The following is a 20,251-nucleotide window of genomic DNA, read 5'->3' on the forward strand; positions in this document are numbered from 1 at the left end:
TCCCTGCGGTGATGGCGTGCTCCTCTCGTATGGAGCGGGCAGACGTAGCATTGTGGTGCACAGAGACGTGCATGAGTTGGTGTTTAGCCGTCCACCGTCTGACCAGCGGCAGGCATCGTCAGGGGAAGCTCCAGTGGTTTGGTCCACCGCGGGGAACGGGGGCAGAGGCTAGTCCAAAGCGCATTAGCAGGCTGTTTTATAGTGAGGAGTATAGTGCGGAGCAACGGGGCCGCTGTCACGGAGGCGCATTCCGCACTGCCTCTTTGGGCCGCACGACCGTCCTCGCCAACTGCCCCCCGGTCCTCACTATGGCAGTTGGGAAAGCCCTGCAAACTCAAAGCTAGGGCCCAAACGCACCCATTCGGGCCGACGCCCACAAAGGGGAACACGGAGGGTGAGGCAGGCAGCTCGCGGAGCTGCAATGACGCCTGTCGCGGAACGGCACCAGCTTGGCATCCGTGGTCGTTGTTGGAGGAACGTAGCATCACCGGCCCGTCGGCCTTTGTGGGGTTGAGTGAACGGGTGCAGGCACGTCATTTGTATATATTTGCGCTCGTCTGTCTGCAGTGTTTCCGAGGTTTTGTTTCAAGCCCATCTCATCATCATCACTCACCAATCCTCATCCACAAGGCTCAATCATCCCCTCTCCGTTTACTCAACATGGGTATCAAGACTCTCCTTGCCGCCTCGGCCTTGGCATCAGTCGCGTGGGCCCAAAGCCTTTGCGACCAGTACGGCTACTGGTCGGCTGGCAATGGCTACTATGTCAACAACAATGCCTGGGGCGCCGGCTCCGGCAGTGGCTCACAGTGCACCTACATCGACACGAAGCAGTCTGTCGGTGTCTCGTGGCACACTGACTGGAACTGGTCCGGCGGCCAGAACAACGTCAAGAGCTACCCCCACTCCGGCCGTGACCTTCCCACGAAGCGTCTGGTCTCCCAGATCTCGAGCATGCCCACCAAGGCCGAGTGGAACTACGCCGGCAGCAACATCCGCGCCAACGTGGCCTATGACCTCTTCACGGCCAACAACCCGAACCACGCCACCAGCAGCGGCGACTACGAGCTCATGGTCTGGTGAGTTGTGCTCCTTGCTCTTTTGTTTCTGGCCTCTTCAGTGTCTCGCCATGCTGACTGTCATGTTTCCTCCCAAGGCTCGGTCGGTACGGCGGTGTCCAGCCCATCGGCAGCTTGACTGGCACGGTCAGCGTCGGAGGTCGCAGCTGGGAGCTCTGGGTCGGCTACAATGGCGCCATGAAGGTCTTCAGCTACGTCGCCCCGAGCCCTATCACCAACTTTGACGGCAACCTGAAGCCATTCTTCACCCACATGCAGAGCGCCCAGGGGTTCCCGGCCAGCTCTCAGTATCTCATCAGTATGTTTCTATTGCCAATCCTCCTCAAAGTATGCTGCTGTGAAACAGAGTCCCGCGACCTGCTGACACCATTTCTCTTCCACACGCAACAGCCTACCAGTTTGGCACCGAGCCCTTCACCGGCAACGGCGCCAAGTTCAGCACCTACTACTTCTACGGTGACGCCAACTAGAGTATTGCGCACAGAGACACTGACTGACACCACTTATGCCACGAAAGTCCCGCCACGGCTCCGTGGTGGCACTCGCAGGCCGACGACGAAGGGGCGCGTTCCCGAGTGGGCACGAGGGACCGGGACTTGGTCTTATCATTCTCTTTGTGGACGTATTTCTGCCGCACGATGACAATCTACCCATCACTCGTTTTGGGGAGGCTTCTTGGACGTACAGACGTACGAACATATTCGACTTCTTTTGTAAATATTTTGAAAGCTGCTGATAGACATGACAATTGATTGCCGGAGAGTATATAACGTCATCAAGGTATACACCCAGTGCTTGACGAAAATTAGCGATTCTGATGTATTGCTTCTGCTGTTGACGTTGGATCAGACACCGTCATACTGTAGCAGGGCAAGCGTGATGGATGTGTCAGCATCGGGTCCTTTTCCAACCAACATCCAGAACTTTTGCAAAGAGACTTAACACTCGCGTAGCTCACGACGTGTGTGATGTAGGGATATCGTGCCCCTGGGGGAGTGCCCGCGTCCGCGCACTGCTGAAGGGCCAATTCAAGATCATGCGCACTACTTGTCACTTTCAGATCCATTGCGACATCATCACAAGAGGAGAGCATGGATAGCAGAGTAGGGGATTGAATCTTTTAATATTTGATGAAAAGTTTTGAGGGGTATATGCTAATTCTGGGAGCAGTTACAACAACGCTGGCTCAACGGCATGATCATTTACGGGACACGCCATGCGGAGAAGAAATTCCCTTTGTTGCTGAGATCAGTATCCTGCGCGGCGGGAAAGAACTCCTCTACTGCTTCTGAGAGATCATCATCTCCTCGTTGTCGGCGATGGGGGCAGGGCGGTTGATGCTCTTGTTGAGGTCGTTCTCGGCGACGACGGGCCCAGTGCCGGTGATGGCACTCTGGGGGTGCTCGGACGCAGAGGTGAGGGTGTACTCCTCCTTGTCGATGTGGCGGAAAGTGAAGTAGAAGATGACGGTCAGGACACCGCCGATGATGGTCGGCGCACCGAAGACCCAGACGAGGTAGGGGTCGCTGACGACGCTGGAGCAGGCCAGGCCGATGGCGTAGGCGATGGCAGTGTTGAAGAGGTTGATGGCAGACACGAGACCACGCATGTTGACGGGAGCGCGCGAGTAGGCGATACCGTAGGCGGGGACGTTGATGAAGAGCTCGGAAATACCGCCAATGGCGAGAGGGAGACCGGTCCACCAGATGCTGATGGGGGCGACACCCGTGCCGATCGTGCAGTCGGAGGAGCCGAGATAGCCGCAAGGGGACTGCTCGTAGGCGTACTTCTGCAGGATGGTGTAGCCGACACCGCCGAGGGTGGAGAGGGCGAGACCGGTGGTGATACGGGCAACAGGGCCGTAGTGGATGTTCAGACGGCGGAGCAGAGGGTACAGGCCGTAGTTGAGGACAGGGGCCATGAGGATGATGGAGAGCGAGTTGAAGTTGTTGATGACGTCGTTGGGCACGCCGTTGGTGGTCAACATGGTGCTCAGGAAGCTGACCGCAGAGCCTAGACCGTTGTCGTTGATGTACTGGATGGGGAAGAAGCAGAAGATGCCGGTGGCCTGGAAGGTGCGGCGGACATCATCGACAAATGCGTCGTTCCAGTGGGTGGTGAACTTGCGCTCGAGGCCGGAGGCGGCAATGTGCGAGGGCTTGGCGACATCCCAGAAGCCCTTGCGGCCGATGCGCTTGATGCCGCCGCGGCGGAAGCAGATGGCGATAATCTTGACGACGTTGCCGAGATCGCTGCCTCCGGGAGGGTGGAGGATGAGTCTGGGCTTGAGCCACCACATGAGGATTGGCAGAGGAAGGTAGAGAATCAGGGGGATCACAAAAGCCAACCACCAGCCGACGTACTTCTCGCAGTAGGTGGTCGCGACGTTCATGAAGCCACCAATGTTGATGAGCAGGTAGAACCACAGCATGACGCGCTCGGCGCTGTGCTCGGGGTCCTGGATGACACGCTCGCCCTTGGCGGTCTCGACGACAATGGGGACCTTGTGGGTCATCTGGTCGAGCAGCAGAGGCGAGACGTTGGGCTTGAACATGGCAGCGCCAATGCTGAGCGTGTAGAGCGAGATGAAGTAGGGGACCTTGGCCATGCCGCTGGCGAGGAGGTCAGGGGCACCGGCCGCGCACATGAGGACGTGGGCCACACCAAAGACACCGATGCCGTACAGAATCATGTTGAAGCGGCCAGTGCGGGTGTCGGCCATGTAGCCGAAGAAGAGCGGCAGGGCGTAGGCCAACATGCTGAAGGACTGCGAGACGGCGTTGGCGACGTTGGGGCCCATGCCGAGGGCACCGGCAGTCTGCTGGTCGTTGGGGTCGATCGGGGGCGCACCATAGCCGTTGCCGCCGCGGGGCATGGGCCGGTTGACAAAGTTGTTGATCAGGGGCTGGACACCGTAGTACGAGGCACGCTCGCAGAACTCGACGATGCAGATGAGGTAGGCAATGGTGGGCAGCTTGCCCGGCACGCGGCGGAGCGTGCGCATCTCCTCTTCCGTGGGCTTGCCGGGGTAGTCCTCGGCAATGAAGTTGGGGTCGTGGAGGGGCGCATGGGCGTCTCCGGGAGGTGTGTGCGGCATCTTCTCATCGACGTCGACACCGGCATCGCTGATGCTGTCGCCAGTGGTCCGGCGGGCAGGCGCTGTAAGCGGAGAAGGGGTCCATGTCAGTCGCTTTGTTGGTGAAGCCGATGATGACTGGAAGCGAGAAGCCTGTCACTTACCCGTGGCGGTGGTAGGGGAAGCCATCTCTTGCCAAGATGCTGCGGTGCTACACACAGAGTCTGATCGACACGCGGAGGTGGTTATGCTGCGAGGGTCGCGGGATGCAGAGACCTGGGGCAAGCAGGAGGAGGACAGGCTCGAGGTTGGCAGGCAGGCGGGCGGCAACTCTTTTGTACGAGGACGACCACCGGTGATGGAGTGCTTGGCCAGCTCCGTCCCGGCAGCCGTCTCCCGTCGAGCTGCGTTGCTGTCGCATGGACGATCCGGACCCTAATGCGTCGCCGCCACCTCCATGTCGCGGACAAGCTGGGGCACCCTGGCCGAGAGCTTCCCTTATCGCGAGGTGCCCACATGGGCTGCTCCACCGTCCTTCTAGAAAACACAATGTGGAGGGCGGCGTTGGTGCGCGATGCTACCGGACGTGTAACCAGTTGGTTGCTCTGAAGGTGTGTGTGGCCGCCTCCCACGCGGACGGGGCGAGTGGCGCCTCCGGGGGGGCTAACGACCGCACGAATCAACAGCCGAGGCGCCACACATTATCGGGCTGCCCTGCTTGGGCCTGCTGTGCGAGCTTCTAACCCCCTCCCGTCCTGTCGCTGTCCGGGCTACGCAGAACGGCTGGCTGAGAGTACGAGGCGGCGGGCCAGCCATCGTGTTACATCCTATAAGCGATCGGCTCGGGCTGCTGACGATGATCATCTGCAGGTCGCCGGCCACCTCCTTCCCTTCTGCGTCTAGGCCGCACCGCAGAGTTGCTGGCGCAAGCCAGGGGCCCAAGCCCACAGAGGGCAACAAGAGCATTGGTATTGTTCCGCTGCTGCATGCGAGGCTAGCTGATGCGCAAGAAAGCTGGGGGAGGGGCACACACACGCTGCAGACCAGATAGACAGGCGAGATAGCTAGGTCGCCGGATGTGTGTCTGATCGGAGCGTGTCGTGTCTCAGTGTGCGTGCCTGCCTTTCCTGGGCCGGGCAGGCAAGGGTCATGAGGGCGACAAATATGTCAAATCATCATGTCATGATGCCGTATCGCCCACTCCCTGCCCCTTCGGGCAGTCCCGGCCGGCCATCTGTCGCACTGCTCGGTGGTGCATGACTGGTGCGGGCTCCTCTCATTACCGTGAGAGCGGTGTTGGAAGTTAAGGATGTGTGCATGGACCGCGGACGACTCGCTCCCATCCAGGATGCGGACCCGGGAACCGCAGGAGAAACACATTTAGCCGCCATTCGTCTTGCCCGGAGCTGTCGACAAAGGCCGGTGCTCCGAGATTTGGCCACCAGATGCTCCACCAGACGACACAGTAGACTCGGGTAGACCACGCCGCCTCACCGAAGGTAACGGACTCCCAATTGCTGGAGCAAGATAACCACCACCGACGGTTGAAACGCGCTGGTCACATCAAGCGCCAAGATAGCGAGGCCTCTGCATGTTGGTGGCTTGCCATGATGACGACGCCCTCGGGACAGGTGCCGTTAAGCCTTTGCCAACGCTGGGCAGCCCTGGCAGACCTTCGTAGGCCAAGACGAGCCAAGATGGGAGGCGTGTTGCATGCAGCTTGACCGTGACGGGCCGAATGATTGACTTGGTAGGGGGGCCGCTCTCCCCCCTTGCCCCCCGTTGGCCCTCCCCCCCCTGACTTTTCACCTCGTGTGCCCGGCCAGACACGAGTTTTATTCCCGGCCGTTCGGTACTTGTCAGGCTCAACACCCAGGGCCCCCATGAGCAGCAAGATAAGGCAAGCTTTGAGGCGTGAGCCTGCCTTGTCGGCCCAGGACTCTTGGATCTCCCTTGGCCTGGTCCGCCGAGCCCGGGAGTGCAGGATGCAGAAAAGCTTGGTGTTTTTGTTCCAAAATGCCCGGTGACGTCGTTTGTCGCCGATAAGAAGACGCCACCGACCGCACGCAACACCACCGGACTGGGCGAGAAGGGACGTACGCTAGCCCAGAGCTGTGTGCCTGTGAGCTTTAAGCATCAGCAAGTGCCGGGCACGCCGCGCGCGAGAAATAGGGCAAGCCCGCTTTGCGAAAGGGGGCTAGAGGGCTAGAGGACGCCCACGGCGCACCGGGAGCCACCCACGCAAAAACCCCAGCGCGCCTCTGGAGGGACAGGCACGCGACAAAGCGTCGGCCGCAATGCCGCTAGCGAGCGACAGAGGGGACACTCGCGGGTCTCTTCTCATTTCCTCCGAAACCCTGCTCCCTGCAGCGTCCGGGCCCCACCACAACGGCGATGCCCATGAATTAATCATTTCGCGAGAGACCTTCGTCGTCGCCGCCCTTCAGGCTGTCTCACATGCCGCTAACTGCGTGGGAGCTCTTGATGTCTCTCATGTCTTAATCGCCGTCGAGAAGAGTTGCGGCTGGCGAATCCCCTCGTGGTTTTGGGGTTGTAGAAAACCATCCTCCAACCCCCAAGCAATTGCCTTGCACGCAAACCCTTGGCATTACCATCCCATTAGCTAACCTTCTGGCCTGCCTTCCCGGCACACGCTCGACGCTTGGAGAAGAAGGCCCCGCGCAATAAGGCGACCGGGGACAACTTCCCCTTCGCCTCTTAGCGCCGAACGTTGGCATGTGGCGGCCCCCAGAAGTGCCAACGGTGCCCACCCGCGGGCGATTCATAATCGCAGAATTACATATATTTCCCCAAGCGAGATACCGCTGCACTCCGCAGTTGGGCAAACTCAAATACGCAGTAGGCCTGCGCACTCGGGAGACAATAATGGGATATTCTCGCTGAAAGCTAATCTTGAGTGACATCTCGCACGAGTCTAACAGGGGCATCTCATGCCGATCTCCCCTGCATGCGTCCTTGTCCAGAGAAGGCAGGCCATTTCAGCTGCGGAATTGAGGCGGCGCAGACGCTGTCGTGACATTTGTGCCGAGGACAGCCGCGTCGTCGTCGTCAGCTTGCCCTCTGCTTTGTGTGCACTTGCGTGGTCTCGCTTCGGCGGCTGGCACAAGCTCTGACAATGTCGTGATTCGGCTGGCTGGTATCATCACGACTTGCTCCAGTCGTTCGACCGCCCGTGGCAAAATATGGCGTCCACGTTTCTCGAACATCAGCCGATCAATCCGAGCCTTGATGCGTGTCGCAGTCACCGCACAATTCTGCAGAGCGACTATCAGTGGCCAATCCCACGGGAGCAATTAGACAGCCGTGTTACCCTGTCAATAAATTGTCACGAGCAGTGGCTGGTGCCCCAAATGACAGCGAGTCGGCGAGCCAGCCGGCGGGCGGTCACGGCATGGACACAGTCGACCAACTGGGTCATTACTACGCACCTCGCGCTAGCAAAGCGTTGTCGCGGCCAGTACGACGTTACATTTGGATGCTGAGATAAGACCGGGCCTGTAGTAGGTAATTGATCCTCTGTGTCTAAGCCCGAGATGGACACACCTACGGCACACGAGACGCCGACAAGGCCAATCACATTGGACCTATCACCCTTGCCTCCTTCGCCTGCCCCGAATGGTGATCGCCCGAGCCCTGGTGGGGTGGCGCACAAGCTTTTTCCGTAGCCGCAGACACGTCGCGCTAGTTAAGTGTTTGGTGGTGCCTGTGACAGACTGTGTGCCGCTCCATGGTATGGCCTGGAAGCGCATCTTGCTGCGAGGCACCATGCCAGGAGTATCGCTTCACCACGCTTTAGAGAGATATTGGAGAAGCACTATTACTGCTTCGAGAGTTTTGACTTGTCCACGGGCCCCAGAATGCCAACCGAGGCGGCGCGCATGCAGCAAGCACCCCCTGTTCCCCCGCACGACACCAGCGGCAGGGCCTGTCGCCGCCGTCGTCAACTGCATACGCGTCCCTGCGTCGTCCGATGGCAAAAGCACCTCCCTATCTCGTCCCTAGCCTTTGCGCCTTGATATCAGCCTCCAGATCCGCTGCCATGCCAGCCGTCGGGCATCTCAGCTTTTAGATGGTGAGTTGAGGAAAGGTCGGTCCAACCCGGATCAGCCAATGCCATGGACAATTTTGATTTCCCGGTGTCTTTTTTTCCAAATCCCCACCGGCGCTGTCCGGCGGAACCCAAAAAGCACCAAATGGCCAGTGTCCGCACGTTCCCACTATGGCGTGCTTGAAGAGACTTCAATGGCAGGCACGCACTCCCCCACAACAATCAAAGCTTGGTTTCATGAGCTCGGTGAGGTGAGGTGCGGTGAGGCTAGGCGAGCTGCTACTGCTACTGCTGCTGCTGCCCACCCGGAGCCGTCCCATTTCATAGCAGACCCTCTCCACCTCGTGCAGCAACACCCAGGCTAGCCCACGACGCAGGGTCCAGGCCAGCACGCCTCCCTGCGGGCCCCTCTTGCGGGCGGCTGGAGCACCACCGCCACCGCCCGCTGCCAGGAACAAAAGCCGCACGGAGCAGGGTAGCACAGGGCACAAAAGCACGAAAAGGGTCCAGAGCCGCACTACCGCTTCCAAGGACCTGGGACCTGGGTGGTCCGGAGCGCTCCGAGGGCTCCGGAGGTCCCCTGATGCGGCATCTTTGGTGGACAGGTTGCTGCATGCGAAATGGTTCTGAAAGTTGCCGCCCATAATACTGACTGGTGTTATGCAGCGTTGCAAAGTGCTGGGATAGCAAGGAGATCTCGGGTTTCTCGTTCTGGTGTGCTTACGGCCAATGACCTGTTAGTGTGGTGATGTCTGTGGCGCCGCTGCGGTCGAGGCGTAAACAGCCAACTAAAGGAAAAAAGCCCCTACACGACTAGGGATCCGCATGAGCGTCCGGATTGCTCTGTCACTTGCTTCGGGAGAGATGTAGATGCTATACAAAAGACGAAACAACGCGCCGCGTACATGCTTGAACGAAGAGAGGGCCAGATCGAGCAAGGTATATCAATGAAGATACGGCGATGCAAAGGCCGGGACAGTCATACACTGGTACAGTATTTAATAACCGCTAGAGCGGCATGGCGAGATTAGACCATGACCATGTTCAGGTCATGTTGCCTCTGTGCAAAGCATATCCCAAGGATCGGGAAAAGGCGCCCTTCGCTGTTGAGCATCACCGACACGCGCCAAAAGTAACTGGAAAGACGCTTATTGGCTGCGCGACCGCCATATTCACGGTATATTTTTTCCATTGGACGTGTGATTATCTTCATGGAACATTTGTCTTTCAAAATTGGCTTTTTCTCAGTTCTCACAATCAAACCGAATTATCTGATTCGGGACTAACCTGTAACTCTTCCGGACAATCTAACCAAAGATGCTCGCTGGACACTACCTCACGGCGTGATTACCTCGGGTCGCTCTGGAAAATATACAGAAAATCGGAATAAAAGACCAACGCAAGTATCATGTTTCACTTCTGATGTGTTGCGACAACCGTGGCACATGATATTACCCCGCCGACTGGATGTGAATACACGATTCGAAGCGTGTTCTTAATGCAGTACCGACTGATGGAGCTCGTGTAGTCGCTGCTCTAGTTCTTCCTTGACGGTCTTTTGTCTTTTCTTCGTGATTTCGTTCAAAGCAGATTGGAGCTGTGAGGAGTCGGTGCACATCGGCAACAGTAACAGTAACTTGACAAAGTCGACATGTCCGCACTTGGAAGCCAACTCAAGCACAGACTTGTTTTCTTGAACTCATCCCTCTGGGTCCGCCCCATTCTCAAGGAGGATACGAATAATGTCGGCCTTCCTACGCTCTGCGAACGATGAGGGTGCTGGGAGTTCGCTAATCTTGCCATGACTTACTCCTGCTAAGAATGTCCACAACGATTCCAACTCTCTGTGATTGGCGGCGGTTGCGAGCGCGGTCCGGCCACCTCTACCGACATAGTTGCTGTCGGCGCCGCTCCTGAGGAGGAGCTCAACGCCTTCTGGCCACCCTGCCATGACGGCTGCTATCAGCGGGGTGATGCCGCCTTCTGTAGTGTGGTTGATGGTGGCTCCTCGCCGCACAAGGCTTTGTATCATGTCAGCGCGTTGCAGCAGGGCCGCTTCGACGAGTGGAGTGAGCCCTTGCCCACAAACCGCATCCACGTCTTTGACACTATCAAGGAGCATCTCTACAATATCCACCTTCCGTCCTTGGATAGCAAGACAAACCACGGAGTTGCCCTTTGTATCTAACCTTCCTGTGTCAGCTCGCCGCGAAAGCAACATCTGAACCGCCTCCATCCGGGACTTTAAAACTGCTACCATGAGTGGCGTTCTCCCGTCTAGGTCGGCTTGATCGATATCGGCTCCATGATCAAGGAGAAGTCTCACGATGTCCTGATGGCCCAACTTCGCCGCGTAATGAAGTGCGGGTTTTCCATGGAAATAGTCAGAGGTGATGTCGACTCCGGCATGTAGGAGCATTCTTACGATTGCCGCCGCATTCCTTGCGGGGCCCGTCGTATGGATCGCCGCATAAATCGCCGCATATAGATCTCTGCCATGTGTTTGGGCTCCATGCTTGAGGAGTATTTCCACCGTAAGCGCGCGACCTGCTTGGCATGCAAGGTAGAGAGCCGTGTCCCCACTATGATCGTGCGCATTGACGTCCACGCGGCAATCACCCAGCAGGAGCTCGATGGTTCCAAGCCACTCACGCTCAAAGTCCTGTTCCTCCATTTTGTATAATGGCCTGCCGCAGCACCGTATGAGGGGCGTCCACCCCTTTTCGTCGGTCACGGACGGGTCTGCGCCGGCCTCGAGCAGGATGCGAACCAGGTGTGGTCGAGTCTCACACGCATAGTTAAGTGCAGTACAGCCATTTCTGTTGGTGAATTTGATGTCGGCGCCGTGCTTCAGCAGTAGCGACACGACCTCCGTGGATTTAGCGGAGAATAATGGCGGATAACCACGCTCATCCGCGACGTTGGGATCTGCGCCCTTGTCGAGTAGCAGCTCCACCAACGCCTCATCCCCCAACTCAACAACTCGTGTGAAGACTGGTGTGTCCCACCTGTCTTTCGTGGTGTAATCTGCCCCTCGCTCCACAAGCACACGCACCACATCTGCGTGCTTGCATAACGCAGCCCAGCCTAGCGCAGTCGATCCCAGCCAGTCTACACGGTCCAGCTCGGCTCCAGGCCGCTGCGACAGGAGCTCAACAGCCGGCAGGACGCCAAGCATAGACGCCACCATCAATGGCGAAGGCAGCGATTCGTCGCTTGGTGTATAATATCTATGTTTACCCTCGGAAAACATGGTCGACACGAAGTGGTGGCGCGATTGCGCGCAAAGCTCCGCTGCTTGCTGGGCCAGTATCTTGCCGCCTGGTTGTTGCCCGTCAAGTACGTGTTCGACCCATTGTTCGAAGGCGTATATTGCGAAGCAGTCCCTTTTGTGTGCCTGCAGTGGCTCTCGGCACGGACAAGTGTCATGAGATTTGCTGTCGATGAGTCGGGGCCCTCTAAAGGTGCGGCTAAAACCCCAAGCAGGCCACTCGTAGAGTTGAAAGAATCGCAGGCAGATCCGGGCCATGATCAGTTCAGCTTCCGCAGCAACCACAGAACCCTTCCATGAGCCATTCTGGTCGACGCCGCGTGCGAGTGGTTGCTGCCGTGCAAGGAGAAATTCCCTTGCCGTCTGATGCAGCAGATAAGCCCTGCCCTCGACGACAATGACAAAGAGTCCGCAGAGACCACGAATCGTCCGAAGCATATGGGTTTCAGACATGATTTCCAGCTCGTCTCGCCTCGAAATCTCTGATGTTAAAGCCCACGCCTGTGCTAGTTGTAGTAGATTCAGAGGCTCTGCTGCGGCAATTATAATAGACAGCATCCTCATCACATTTTCACGTTGCCCGCTCCGACTGAGAATCTTCTCGTACGCTGCATCGACGCCCCGCGGGAGGTTCTGTACCGCTGCGCGCAACGATTTGGGGTCTGTTCCAAACATCTTATCGATCTCGTCTTGCACCAGATACGCCCACAAATAGGTCTTATTTGCGACTTTTGTCAGCTCTTGGTAGAGTATATCTTGCTGTTTCTTTTCGAGGCCAAGATAAGCCGCCGTGTTGCGAAGTTTGTGGGTTATAACAAGATCAATCTCGCCCGAGATTTGCTCGAGCTCCGAGTCATTCTCCGCGGAGAGATGTATCTCGGAACCAACCCCGTGGAAGCCCCGGCTGATGTCGTTATAAAGACGGCTGGATATAAGGATCTTGACTCTGCTCGTGCTGGCGCTCTCGCTCCACTTGACGAGAAGCCTCATCAGCACCTGACGATCATCGTAAACACATTCATCGAGAGCGTCGATAACGATGACAAGGTTGCCAACCGTGACACCACGCGCCACGTTGTGGAGAAGGTCCCACAAGTTGCTTGCTGAGGACAGTAGCTGCTGATCCCGCTTGAACTTCTGGATGAGGTTGTCGGTGAGAAGTTCAGGTCGCTGGAGGAGTAACTGGTGTAGGAGGCACCGCAGTGCGCCAATAATTGACTTCTGGTCCTCAAAGTCGTCCTTGAAGAAGAAGTAGCAGACAGCGCTGTTGGGTGCTACCAGGACAGTATCAACAAGGTGCTTAAGAAGAACCGACTTGCCACAACCTGGGTACGCCGTCACCCATAGAATGCCGCCGGACTCGCTGCTATGCCAGGCTCTGAACTTCTCATGTTTCGTGAACCATCTGCAGGTACCCGCTACTCTTTCCGGATTTCTGTCCTTGCGGTCTCTATAGGGTATGGTCGGCAGCGCGCCGAGGACTTTGTTACGCCGCTCCTCGAGGTCAGCGTAAGCCTTGTTTCCTAGCTCTGCCAGCTGTCTCCTCACGGATAGATCGCGCAGCCCCGCGTTCTCGAGGTTCGCCAGGTCTCTTCGTGCGCGGGAGATGGACTTCTCGAGCAGGTTATCGAGGTCTCTGCTGGGGATATTGCCGTTTTGCTTTTCAACCTCGTGCCTGGCGTCGGTGTAGGCTTCCTCGTAGGCAGTTATGGCCCCGTCGGATGTTGTGTACATAGCTCGCAGCAGCTTGAAGAATCTAGATTGCAGCTCTGCCGAAGTGCTCAACGGGTTGATTCCCAGTTGAAGATTGGTGGACTGTATGAACCTGAAGTAGTCGATCATGCCTCCCTCGAGTGACACCAAAACGATGCCATGTGCGTCTGGGTTATGTTGGCGGCGGAGCTCAAGGAAGGCGATTTCGGTGAGAACATGGTGGAACCCAGGCCGAGATGTTGCCGCATTCAAGACATTATCCAGAATCTTCCGTCGGAGTTCGCCAGCTGGCAATGCTGCATTCTCTGCATATTCCCGTTTGATTGCATCCATGTACTCATTGGCGGAGGGATGCTCGCAGTAGCTCTTCAGGCGCGGGGTGCCACATACGACTACCGTATCGACCCGCTCGATGCCAGTCGCCTCGCTGTCAGTGGTCGCACGGCGAGGAAGCAGACAAAACTGGTTCTCGAGGATGTCGCGACACGCCGACTCGTCGCTGCCCAGACGCGTTTCGTGTCCGAAAAGAGCTGATGGGTGTCGATCGGATAGCGTGCGGGTTCTTAACCTGCGCAGCCAGGCGATGAATGTCTTCACTATGTCGCTGTAGCCGGGGCCAAGTCCGTCGTCTCCACTGTCAGGGTCATGGGCGTACACGATGAAACTGGTCGGCGACGAGGGGCCGGAGAATGCATCGATGTCAGCCAAGGCGTCGAGAGTGGCTTCGAAAAGGCGATTCATCACTGCGGCATCGTCAGTTGAGATTTGTAATCCTCCGAAAGTCGGCGAGAACTCACCTTCAGCCTGAGAGAGCGTCGCCATCTCGGCTCATGAGCGCCGGCACCTATACGGCTGCTTGCATCCAGAGTCTTGGGGAAAAGGGGGGTAGGAGGGTGAGAAAGTGGAAGAGAGGGGCAGAAGGAAAGGCTGCGGACGGCCAGGCTTTTGGAGGGACGACTCTGCATGCTCTGGATGGGGGCGGTGCGGGAACAGCCTCCTTGGCAGGCATCCAGATTCGGGTACCAGTACCATGGAGGAACCAACAAGGAAGTTCGCAGCCTTATAATTCATGCTGAATTTAAAATCCAGCCCATCGACTGTCCACATTGTTTCGATATTGAGATATAAAAAAGGTCTGCACGACTTTGGGGCTTAGTTGCAATTTGCACCCTGCGACACCCGTTCTCAAACCCCGACTTATTGATACCATCTGATGATGCTTCTTCGCCCAGCACAGCGTTCTGACCTGAGATTAGGCCACCCAACCAAATATCCTCGAATATATATATCGTGCATATCCCTTGTCCGCAGAAAATCGCCTTGCACGTCGAAACGCTTGTTTCGCAGATCCGGTGATATCCACTCGCGAATCTAGGAGCAACTTTACAGCAACCAGGCGTTCATGCTCCGCAGCCACTTCCAGAGCCGATTGGCCGTTGAGGTAAGTCTTAGATATTTGCCCAGCTCGCGGTTTGGCCGGTCCGCCACCAAATGCCTGAAGTTCATCGTTTCAATTATACAACGGACTTACTTGCAGCCAGACGCACCGCCAATATATGCCTAAACAACACTGCAACCCATCACGTACGACCATAGAATCAAGAGAATTGAGGGTCCCGTCCGCTCCCCTGTTTACACAAGCTTGATACCGCCGGATCAGTAGTTGGGTCGGTGACGACCAGCGAATCCCCGGTGTCGTACGTTTTCTTTTTGCATTTTGTATCATGAGGGGAGCCTGTCGGTTTTGCAGTCTGCTTCGCTACGGAGTCGAGGGCGGTGGACGGATCGCAAAAATGAACCCATGTTGTCTCAAACAACGCACACAGAATAAACCTCGAGAGTGGGAGTAGCAGCCCAACGTCTACCCTTGGCATCTTCCCATTGCCCTCGCCCAGTCCTTGCTTGATCTAAGTGCAAACCCATCTATAATCAGATCTTGCTCTTTGGCAACTTGACCACGATCCACGTCGAGTCACACGTCCCATACCGAACTCCCCCTTCCCCTTCAATCACACTCTTGACCACAATCTTACGCCCCGTAATGCTCCCCAGCCAAGTCCTGACCACCACCGCCGCGGGCACCGCGATCGGCTTGAGAAACCGCACGTCCATGCCGACCGTGTACGCCGTGGTCCCGCCCAAGCCAGCCAGCCTCTTGCACAGCCTCTGGCCCCTCTCTTTACCGAACCCGCCCTGCTCGGCCTTGACGCTCACCGCCTGGTTGAGCGCGAGGTAGTTGCCCACGCACTCGTCGATCAGCACGGCAAACATGCCCCCGTGCGTGACGCCCTGGAACCCGCGCAGCCCTTCGCCTAGGTCAAACGCCATTGTCGCCTCGGGGATCAGGTACATGTCCCCTTTCTTCTCCTCTGCCGTGCTGACCCCTCCTGCTTCTCCTTCTACCCCGTTTGACTCAGCAGCAGCAGCCTCCTGCTCCTGCTCCTGCTTCGCGACGGCAGCCTCGACGCTCGCAAAGTCCAGCGGCGCATGCCACCCCAGGGTCGGCGCGACGGCCCCGGAGTCGAGCAGGGTGCGGGAGAAGAGGCGCTCGTTCAGCGCCGTGGCGGGCGGCGTGGGCCGCTCGTGCCGGCTGCCCGGGCTGAAGGGCACCGACGTGGCCCGGTCGTGGTACAGCCGCGCGATCCACGGGTTGGCCGCGAGGAAGGCCTCGTCCTGCGGCGTGAGGGCCGGGTGGCGGTCGTGGTAGGTCATTTGTCCGTTCTCTCTCTCTCTCTCTCTCTCTCTCTCTCTCTCTCTCTCTCTCTCTCTCTCTCTCTCTCTCTCTCGTTCCTTGCGTTTATTTGGGCCTGCGTACGGGGCTCCCGGTGCTTCTGGACTTTGTGTTGTTTTTGCCGTGTGCGAATTGGCAATGTAACGCCCCGGGCTGCGGCGGTGAAGCAGTGCTGATGTTGATGATGATGATGGTCCAACCACGTCTTCCGCCTGTGGCAGCAGGTAATGCTACTCCGCAGAAGGCAGATGAAACAAACGAGGATCAAATAGCCTATCGAGGGCTTACTTTTTCGCCTCCTGCAAGGTCCGAGGCGAATAGCCTCACAACGACGTCGGTGTCGTGTCGTGTCGTGTCGTGTCAGCAGCACATCGAATGCGGACGGTCTGACCGACTCCCCCCCCATCGGGTTTATCTACTCGTGAGATTTCCAGGGTGATAACGCACGTACTATGATGGTACGTGGTTGGGCCCCGCTTGCCGAGGCTCTGCCCATTTCTGTCTCCCTGATTGGACCCAGGCACGGGTTGGCTTGTGTATGTGCTCGGTGGGCCCGCATTTGTGCTGCACCATCTATCCATCCAGACTCAGTCAGCCTTGGCAATCAATCCACAGGGTTGCATCCTCGCAGTTCTCGAGATGGGAGAGATAGGTGGAATGTCGCAGGTAAGAGACTTGCCAGAGGCCATCCGCACTTTTCGGGTCGCAGCGACGTTGCATTTGCTGCAACAGACCAAAGAGAAAAGAAGACATTGTGTTTCGGTGGTGGTGAACGTGGAATATCATTGAAAGAAAACCAGGGACCAAACCTAAAACTGCCAGGAACAGATTCTGCCTTTGCCACTTTTATTGGTTTTGAGGAACTCTAAAGACTCCCCTGTCGCTCAATCAATCAACATCGACGAAAATGCTTTGTCTACGTCATACAGCGTTCAACCCAGGTAGTTAAAACCTACCAAGTGCCAGCAACACTGTCCTGTGCAAGTAACAATGACCCTCAAGTTCAGAACAGATTATGAGACATAATCAGACAGCATTGACTGGCCTCTTCAATTCAGATTGAGGGGGAATAGTACTACAAGGATTGTGCTCGCTCGGTCATTAGACAATCAACGCGCCCCATACCCTTCAAAACTCCTTGGATTACATCCCAGAACATCAAAACTCCGCGCTTTTTGGGGCAAAAGGCACACGTGCCATTACAACAAGAAGGAGAAAGAGAAGGAGAGGAAGAGAAACAACTCCCTCGTGAAAACCGTGCAAACGCCCCGCTGGGAACAAAAACAGAAAGCCACAAAATTTACAGAAGCCCACAGAGCCCCAGCACCACCTGGTTCGAGTGCGTCTCGCCATTCACGTCGCCCAGGTACCCGAGCCGGCCCTGGCCAACCCTCGCGAGCGCGACTGCCGTCTGGCTCGAGTCGTACTCGCTCGTGTACCACACTCCAGAAGGCGCCACGTTCTTGAGGTACACGGCCTTGGCGCTGTACATTGGCGGCAGCTTGTCGCTCAGCGCAGCGTTGCCCACTGCACTGCGCCACAGTCTCAGGTTGGTGCGCGAGTAGTCACCCCGCTTCCAGGGAAGACCGAGGCTGCTCATGAGCCGGTCGAACTGCCCGTCGTTAACAAAGTTGCTAAACTGTCCGGCCAGGATCACCGTGGCGCCGGCATGCAGACGGTCCAGGACCTTCTCGCGGACGGCCTGGTGGTGTGTGATGGCGCCATCGGCAGCCAGGATCACCGTCGACAGAGGGGCGCGGGCCAGCTCGTCCAGGGCGGCTTGGGGATCAGACACTCGCTCCAGGGTCGTCAGTGCTCCAATGCTGGAGATGAGGTTCGCGTGGATGTCGTTGAAGAGCTGCTCGCTCTCGAGAATCAGAGCGAGAACTTTGGGCCGCTCGACGGGGACCGCCGAGATGGTGTCGCGGAACTCGGGGATGGACTGCGGCAGAGCACTCGCAGCCTTGGCGGCTGCATCAGCCACCGTGTTGAGCTCGCGGGCAATCTTCCAAAACACGACAGCGAGCCCGGACTCGTGAGCGGCTTCGACCTGGCCGAGCAGGAGGTCCCAGAGGTCCTGGTTCTTGACCGTGTCGCCCGTCTGCAGTTTCCAGCCGTTGCTCATCCACGTCTTGCACCACCGGGTGGCTCCGTCGACGACGTAGGTCGAGTCTGTGGCAATGACGAGACTGCGGAAGCCCTCCTCGACCCAGTTGCACTCCCGCAGCGCCGCGATGGCGGCACGCAGCTCAGCCCTGTTGCTGGTCGCGACGCCGCAGACGTCAAAGGGGCCCTTGTCCTCGAGCCTGGCGGAGATGACGTCTGGTTGTGCATCCGGCCTGCAGAGGCCAGGGCTCTGGACCACAGCCCAACCGCCAGTGGCATTCTGCTGGCCATTGTTCGCACAGGCACCATCGACATAGACCAGGGCCTGGGTGGCGTCGTTGCGGCAGACGAACCGGTGCAGGCCGCTGGCGTTGATGCTCATGGACTTGAAGAGCTGCTGTGGGGTGGCAAGAGGGAAGCGGAACAAAGCCGGGAACACGGCGCCCGTGGCACGGCGCTTCTCGGCGATGTGTGCCGGCATGGTGAGGATGGACTTGGGCACCGGCTTTGGGGCATACTGCCGGGTGTACTTTGCGACCTCGGCCTCGACCATGCGGATGGCGTCCTCGGACTCCTCCCAGGCCCGCTTGCCATGGATGCACGCAAGAGCGGCGTCCTCGGGAGAGCCCTGGGAGTAGTACTCGGGCAGCCTGATGTCGACGTCATTGATGAGGGTCTCCCAGAAGTAAGGGTTCTTGTCCTGGACACCTTTGCACAGCTGGGTGAACTGGTCCTTGAGCCTGGCCGAGATGCTGACGACCTGGGCGTAGTCGTGCCTGGAGACGCGGGCGGAGACGACCTCGCCGATCTGGCGGTCGAGGGAGGGGTCTGCGGGGAAGCCCTCGTCGTGCTCGTACTCGGAGATGTCGATGTACATGCGGACCTTGAGGAGGGTGAGGGCGGAGGCATGGGAGAGGCTCATATGGCCCTGGAGGAGCGGGGTGACGGACTCGAAGGGATCGGCATTGTGGACGTCGAGGTAGGGGAGGCTCATGTCGCCCCAGTCGTAGAGGTCGTCGGCAAAGACGAGGGCCCACCACTTGATGAAGTCGTAGCACTCCTGCTCGCGGCCGAGGCGGAGGAGGAGGGAGGGGATGATGTCACGGACGCCGAGGTTGTCGCTGCGGCAGAGGCGGAGCATGTCGAGGCCGTGGGCGAGGGCGGCCTCGACGGCGTCGCCGGTGTCGATGCGGAGGAGGGCGTCGAGGGCGGCGTGGCGGGCACGCATGTAGTCGCGGGTGTCGAGGATGCCCCAGAAGTGGCCAACGCTCGAGGTGAAGACATCGGCGGGGAGGAAGAGGTCGGGGGGCCTGGCACGGAGGGCCTGCTCCTCTGCGGCGAGCTTGGCCCGCGAGTTCTTGATCTTGTTGCAGTCGTCCTTGTGGAGCCTGCGGTGGGCGGCCTGGTGGTGGGAGGAGCAGTAGTGGACGACCTTGCAGCCGGAGCAGCGCAGGAGGCCGGCCGTGGACGCGCAGGAGGCGAGGGCACAGCGCGGCGGGGACAGCGTATTGGCGAGAAGCAGGCGCTCGAGCTCGGCACTGTCCCAGGAGGGGTTCATTGTGGGCGGTGGTGGTTGTGGTGGTGAGCCGCCGGTGACGTTTGGTGTAACGAGTGTGTGTGTGGTTATGGCGTGGAGAGGTGGCGAGCGGTGTCGAGGTTGACAGACGAGCCGGCAGGATGTGGAGGCCACATGGGCACAGGCGAGAGCTCGAGAGAGGATGACTACGTTAGGGAGGAGTAGTGAGGAGGAGTAAGGAGGAGGAGGAGTCGTGAGAGGGATCAATGAGGTCGACGATGGGGGAAGGGGAGGCAAGCAGGACAGGGCCGGCCGGCTCTGGAAGGGTATGCTGCTCGTGGAGGAGGAAAGGTCGAAGCTCAGTCAGTCACTCAGTCCGTCCGTCAGGGTCCAGCAGGGCGGGAGGGGAGCTGTAGCTCTGGCTAGCGTGGCCCAGCTAACTAGCGCAGGCGCGGGCGCGGGCGGGCCGGGAGGTGGAGCCCCCGGGGGCCTGGGGCTGGGGCAGGAGGGCAGTCAGTGGTGGTGATGCACGCGTGCGTGCATTGATGGATGCACCAGTCTGCCCAACACGGACAATGGATGGAATGGATGAAAAGAATGAATGAGGGAATGAGACAGCATGGATCGGACAGGCACACCGGCTGCGCGTGCATCGGAGAGGCTACGTGCGTGTGCGTGCGCGGGAGCGAT

At 58.3% G+C, this 20,251-nt stretch overlaps 5 protein-coding genes across 5 annotated transcripts; 1 reads left to right on the forward strand and 4 right to left on the reverse strand.

The window, feature by feature from the left end:
- Positions 1-565: 565 nt before the first annotated feature.
- B0I36DRAFT_333115 (concanavalin A-like lectin/glucanase domain-containing protein) lies at positions 566-1,962 on the forward strand. Its single transcript, XM_046155178.1, has 3 exons — positions 566-1,079; positions 1,157-1,377; positions 1,470-1,962. Exons 1-3 carry the CDS (start codon positions 661-663, stop codon positions 1,547-1,549), a joined length of 720 nt encoding a protein of 239 aa, XP_046006951.1. The 5' UTR covers positions 566-660; the 3' UTR covers positions 1,550-1,962.
- A 222-nt stretch (positions 1,963-2,184) lies between these two features.
- On the reverse strand, positions 2,185-4,711 carry B0I36DRAFT_387607 (POT family-domain-containing protein). The gene is made up of 2 exons (XM_046161199.1): positions 4,320-4,711; positions 2,185-4,238 (listed from the first exon to the last, which is right to left on the reverse strand). Exons 1-2 carry the CDS (start codon positions 4,342-4,344, stop codon positions 2,359-2,361), a joined length of 1,905 nt encoding a protein of 634 aa, XP_046006952.1. The 5' UTR covers positions 4,345-4,711; the 3' UTR covers positions 2,185-2,358.
- Positions 4,712-9,437: 4,726 nt separating this feature from the next.
- B0I36DRAFT_296165 (ankyrin repeat-containing domain protein) lies at positions 9,438-14,090 on the reverse strand. Its single transcript, XM_046151886.1, has 2 exons — positions 14,006-14,090; positions 9,438-13,951 (listed from the first exon to the last, which is right to left on the reverse strand). Exons 1-2 carry the CDS (start codon positions 14,028-14,030, stop codon positions 9,924-9,926), a joined length of 4,053 nt encoding a protein of 1,350 aa, XP_046006953.1. The 5' UTR covers positions 14,031-14,090; the 3' UTR covers positions 9,438-9,923.
- Positions 14,091-14,838: 748 nt separating this feature from the next.
- Positions 14,839-15,991, reverse strand: B0I36DRAFT_333121 (uncharacterized protein). The gene has a single exon (XM_046155179.1). The coding sequence runs from the start codon at positions 15,918-15,920 to the stop codon at positions 15,138-15,140; it is 783 nt and encodes a 260-aa protein (XP_046006954.1). The 5' UTR covers positions 15,921-15,991; the 3' UTR covers positions 14,839-15,137.
- Positions 15,992-17,098: 1,107 nt separating this feature from the next.
- On the reverse strand, positions 17,099-19,746 carry B0I36DRAFT_25331 (uncharacterized protein). The gene has a single exon (XM_046150747.1). The coding sequence runs from the start codon at positions 19,601-19,603 to the stop codon at positions 17,240-17,242; it is 2,364 nt and encodes a 787-aa protein (XP_046006955.1). The 5' UTR covers positions 19,604-19,746; the 3' UTR covers positions 17,099-17,239.
- Positions 19,747-20,251: the final 505 nt, after the last annotated feature.

The sequence above is a fragment of the Microdochium trichocladiopsis genome (genome assembly GCF_020744255.1).
Source record: "Microdochium trichocladiopsis strain MPI-CAGE-CH-0230 chromosome Unknown B0I36scaffold_10, whole genome shotgun sequence".
Lineage (NCBI taxonomy): Eukaryota > Fungi > Ascomycota > Sordariomycetes > Xylariales > Microdochiaceae > Microdochium > Microdochium trichocladiopsis.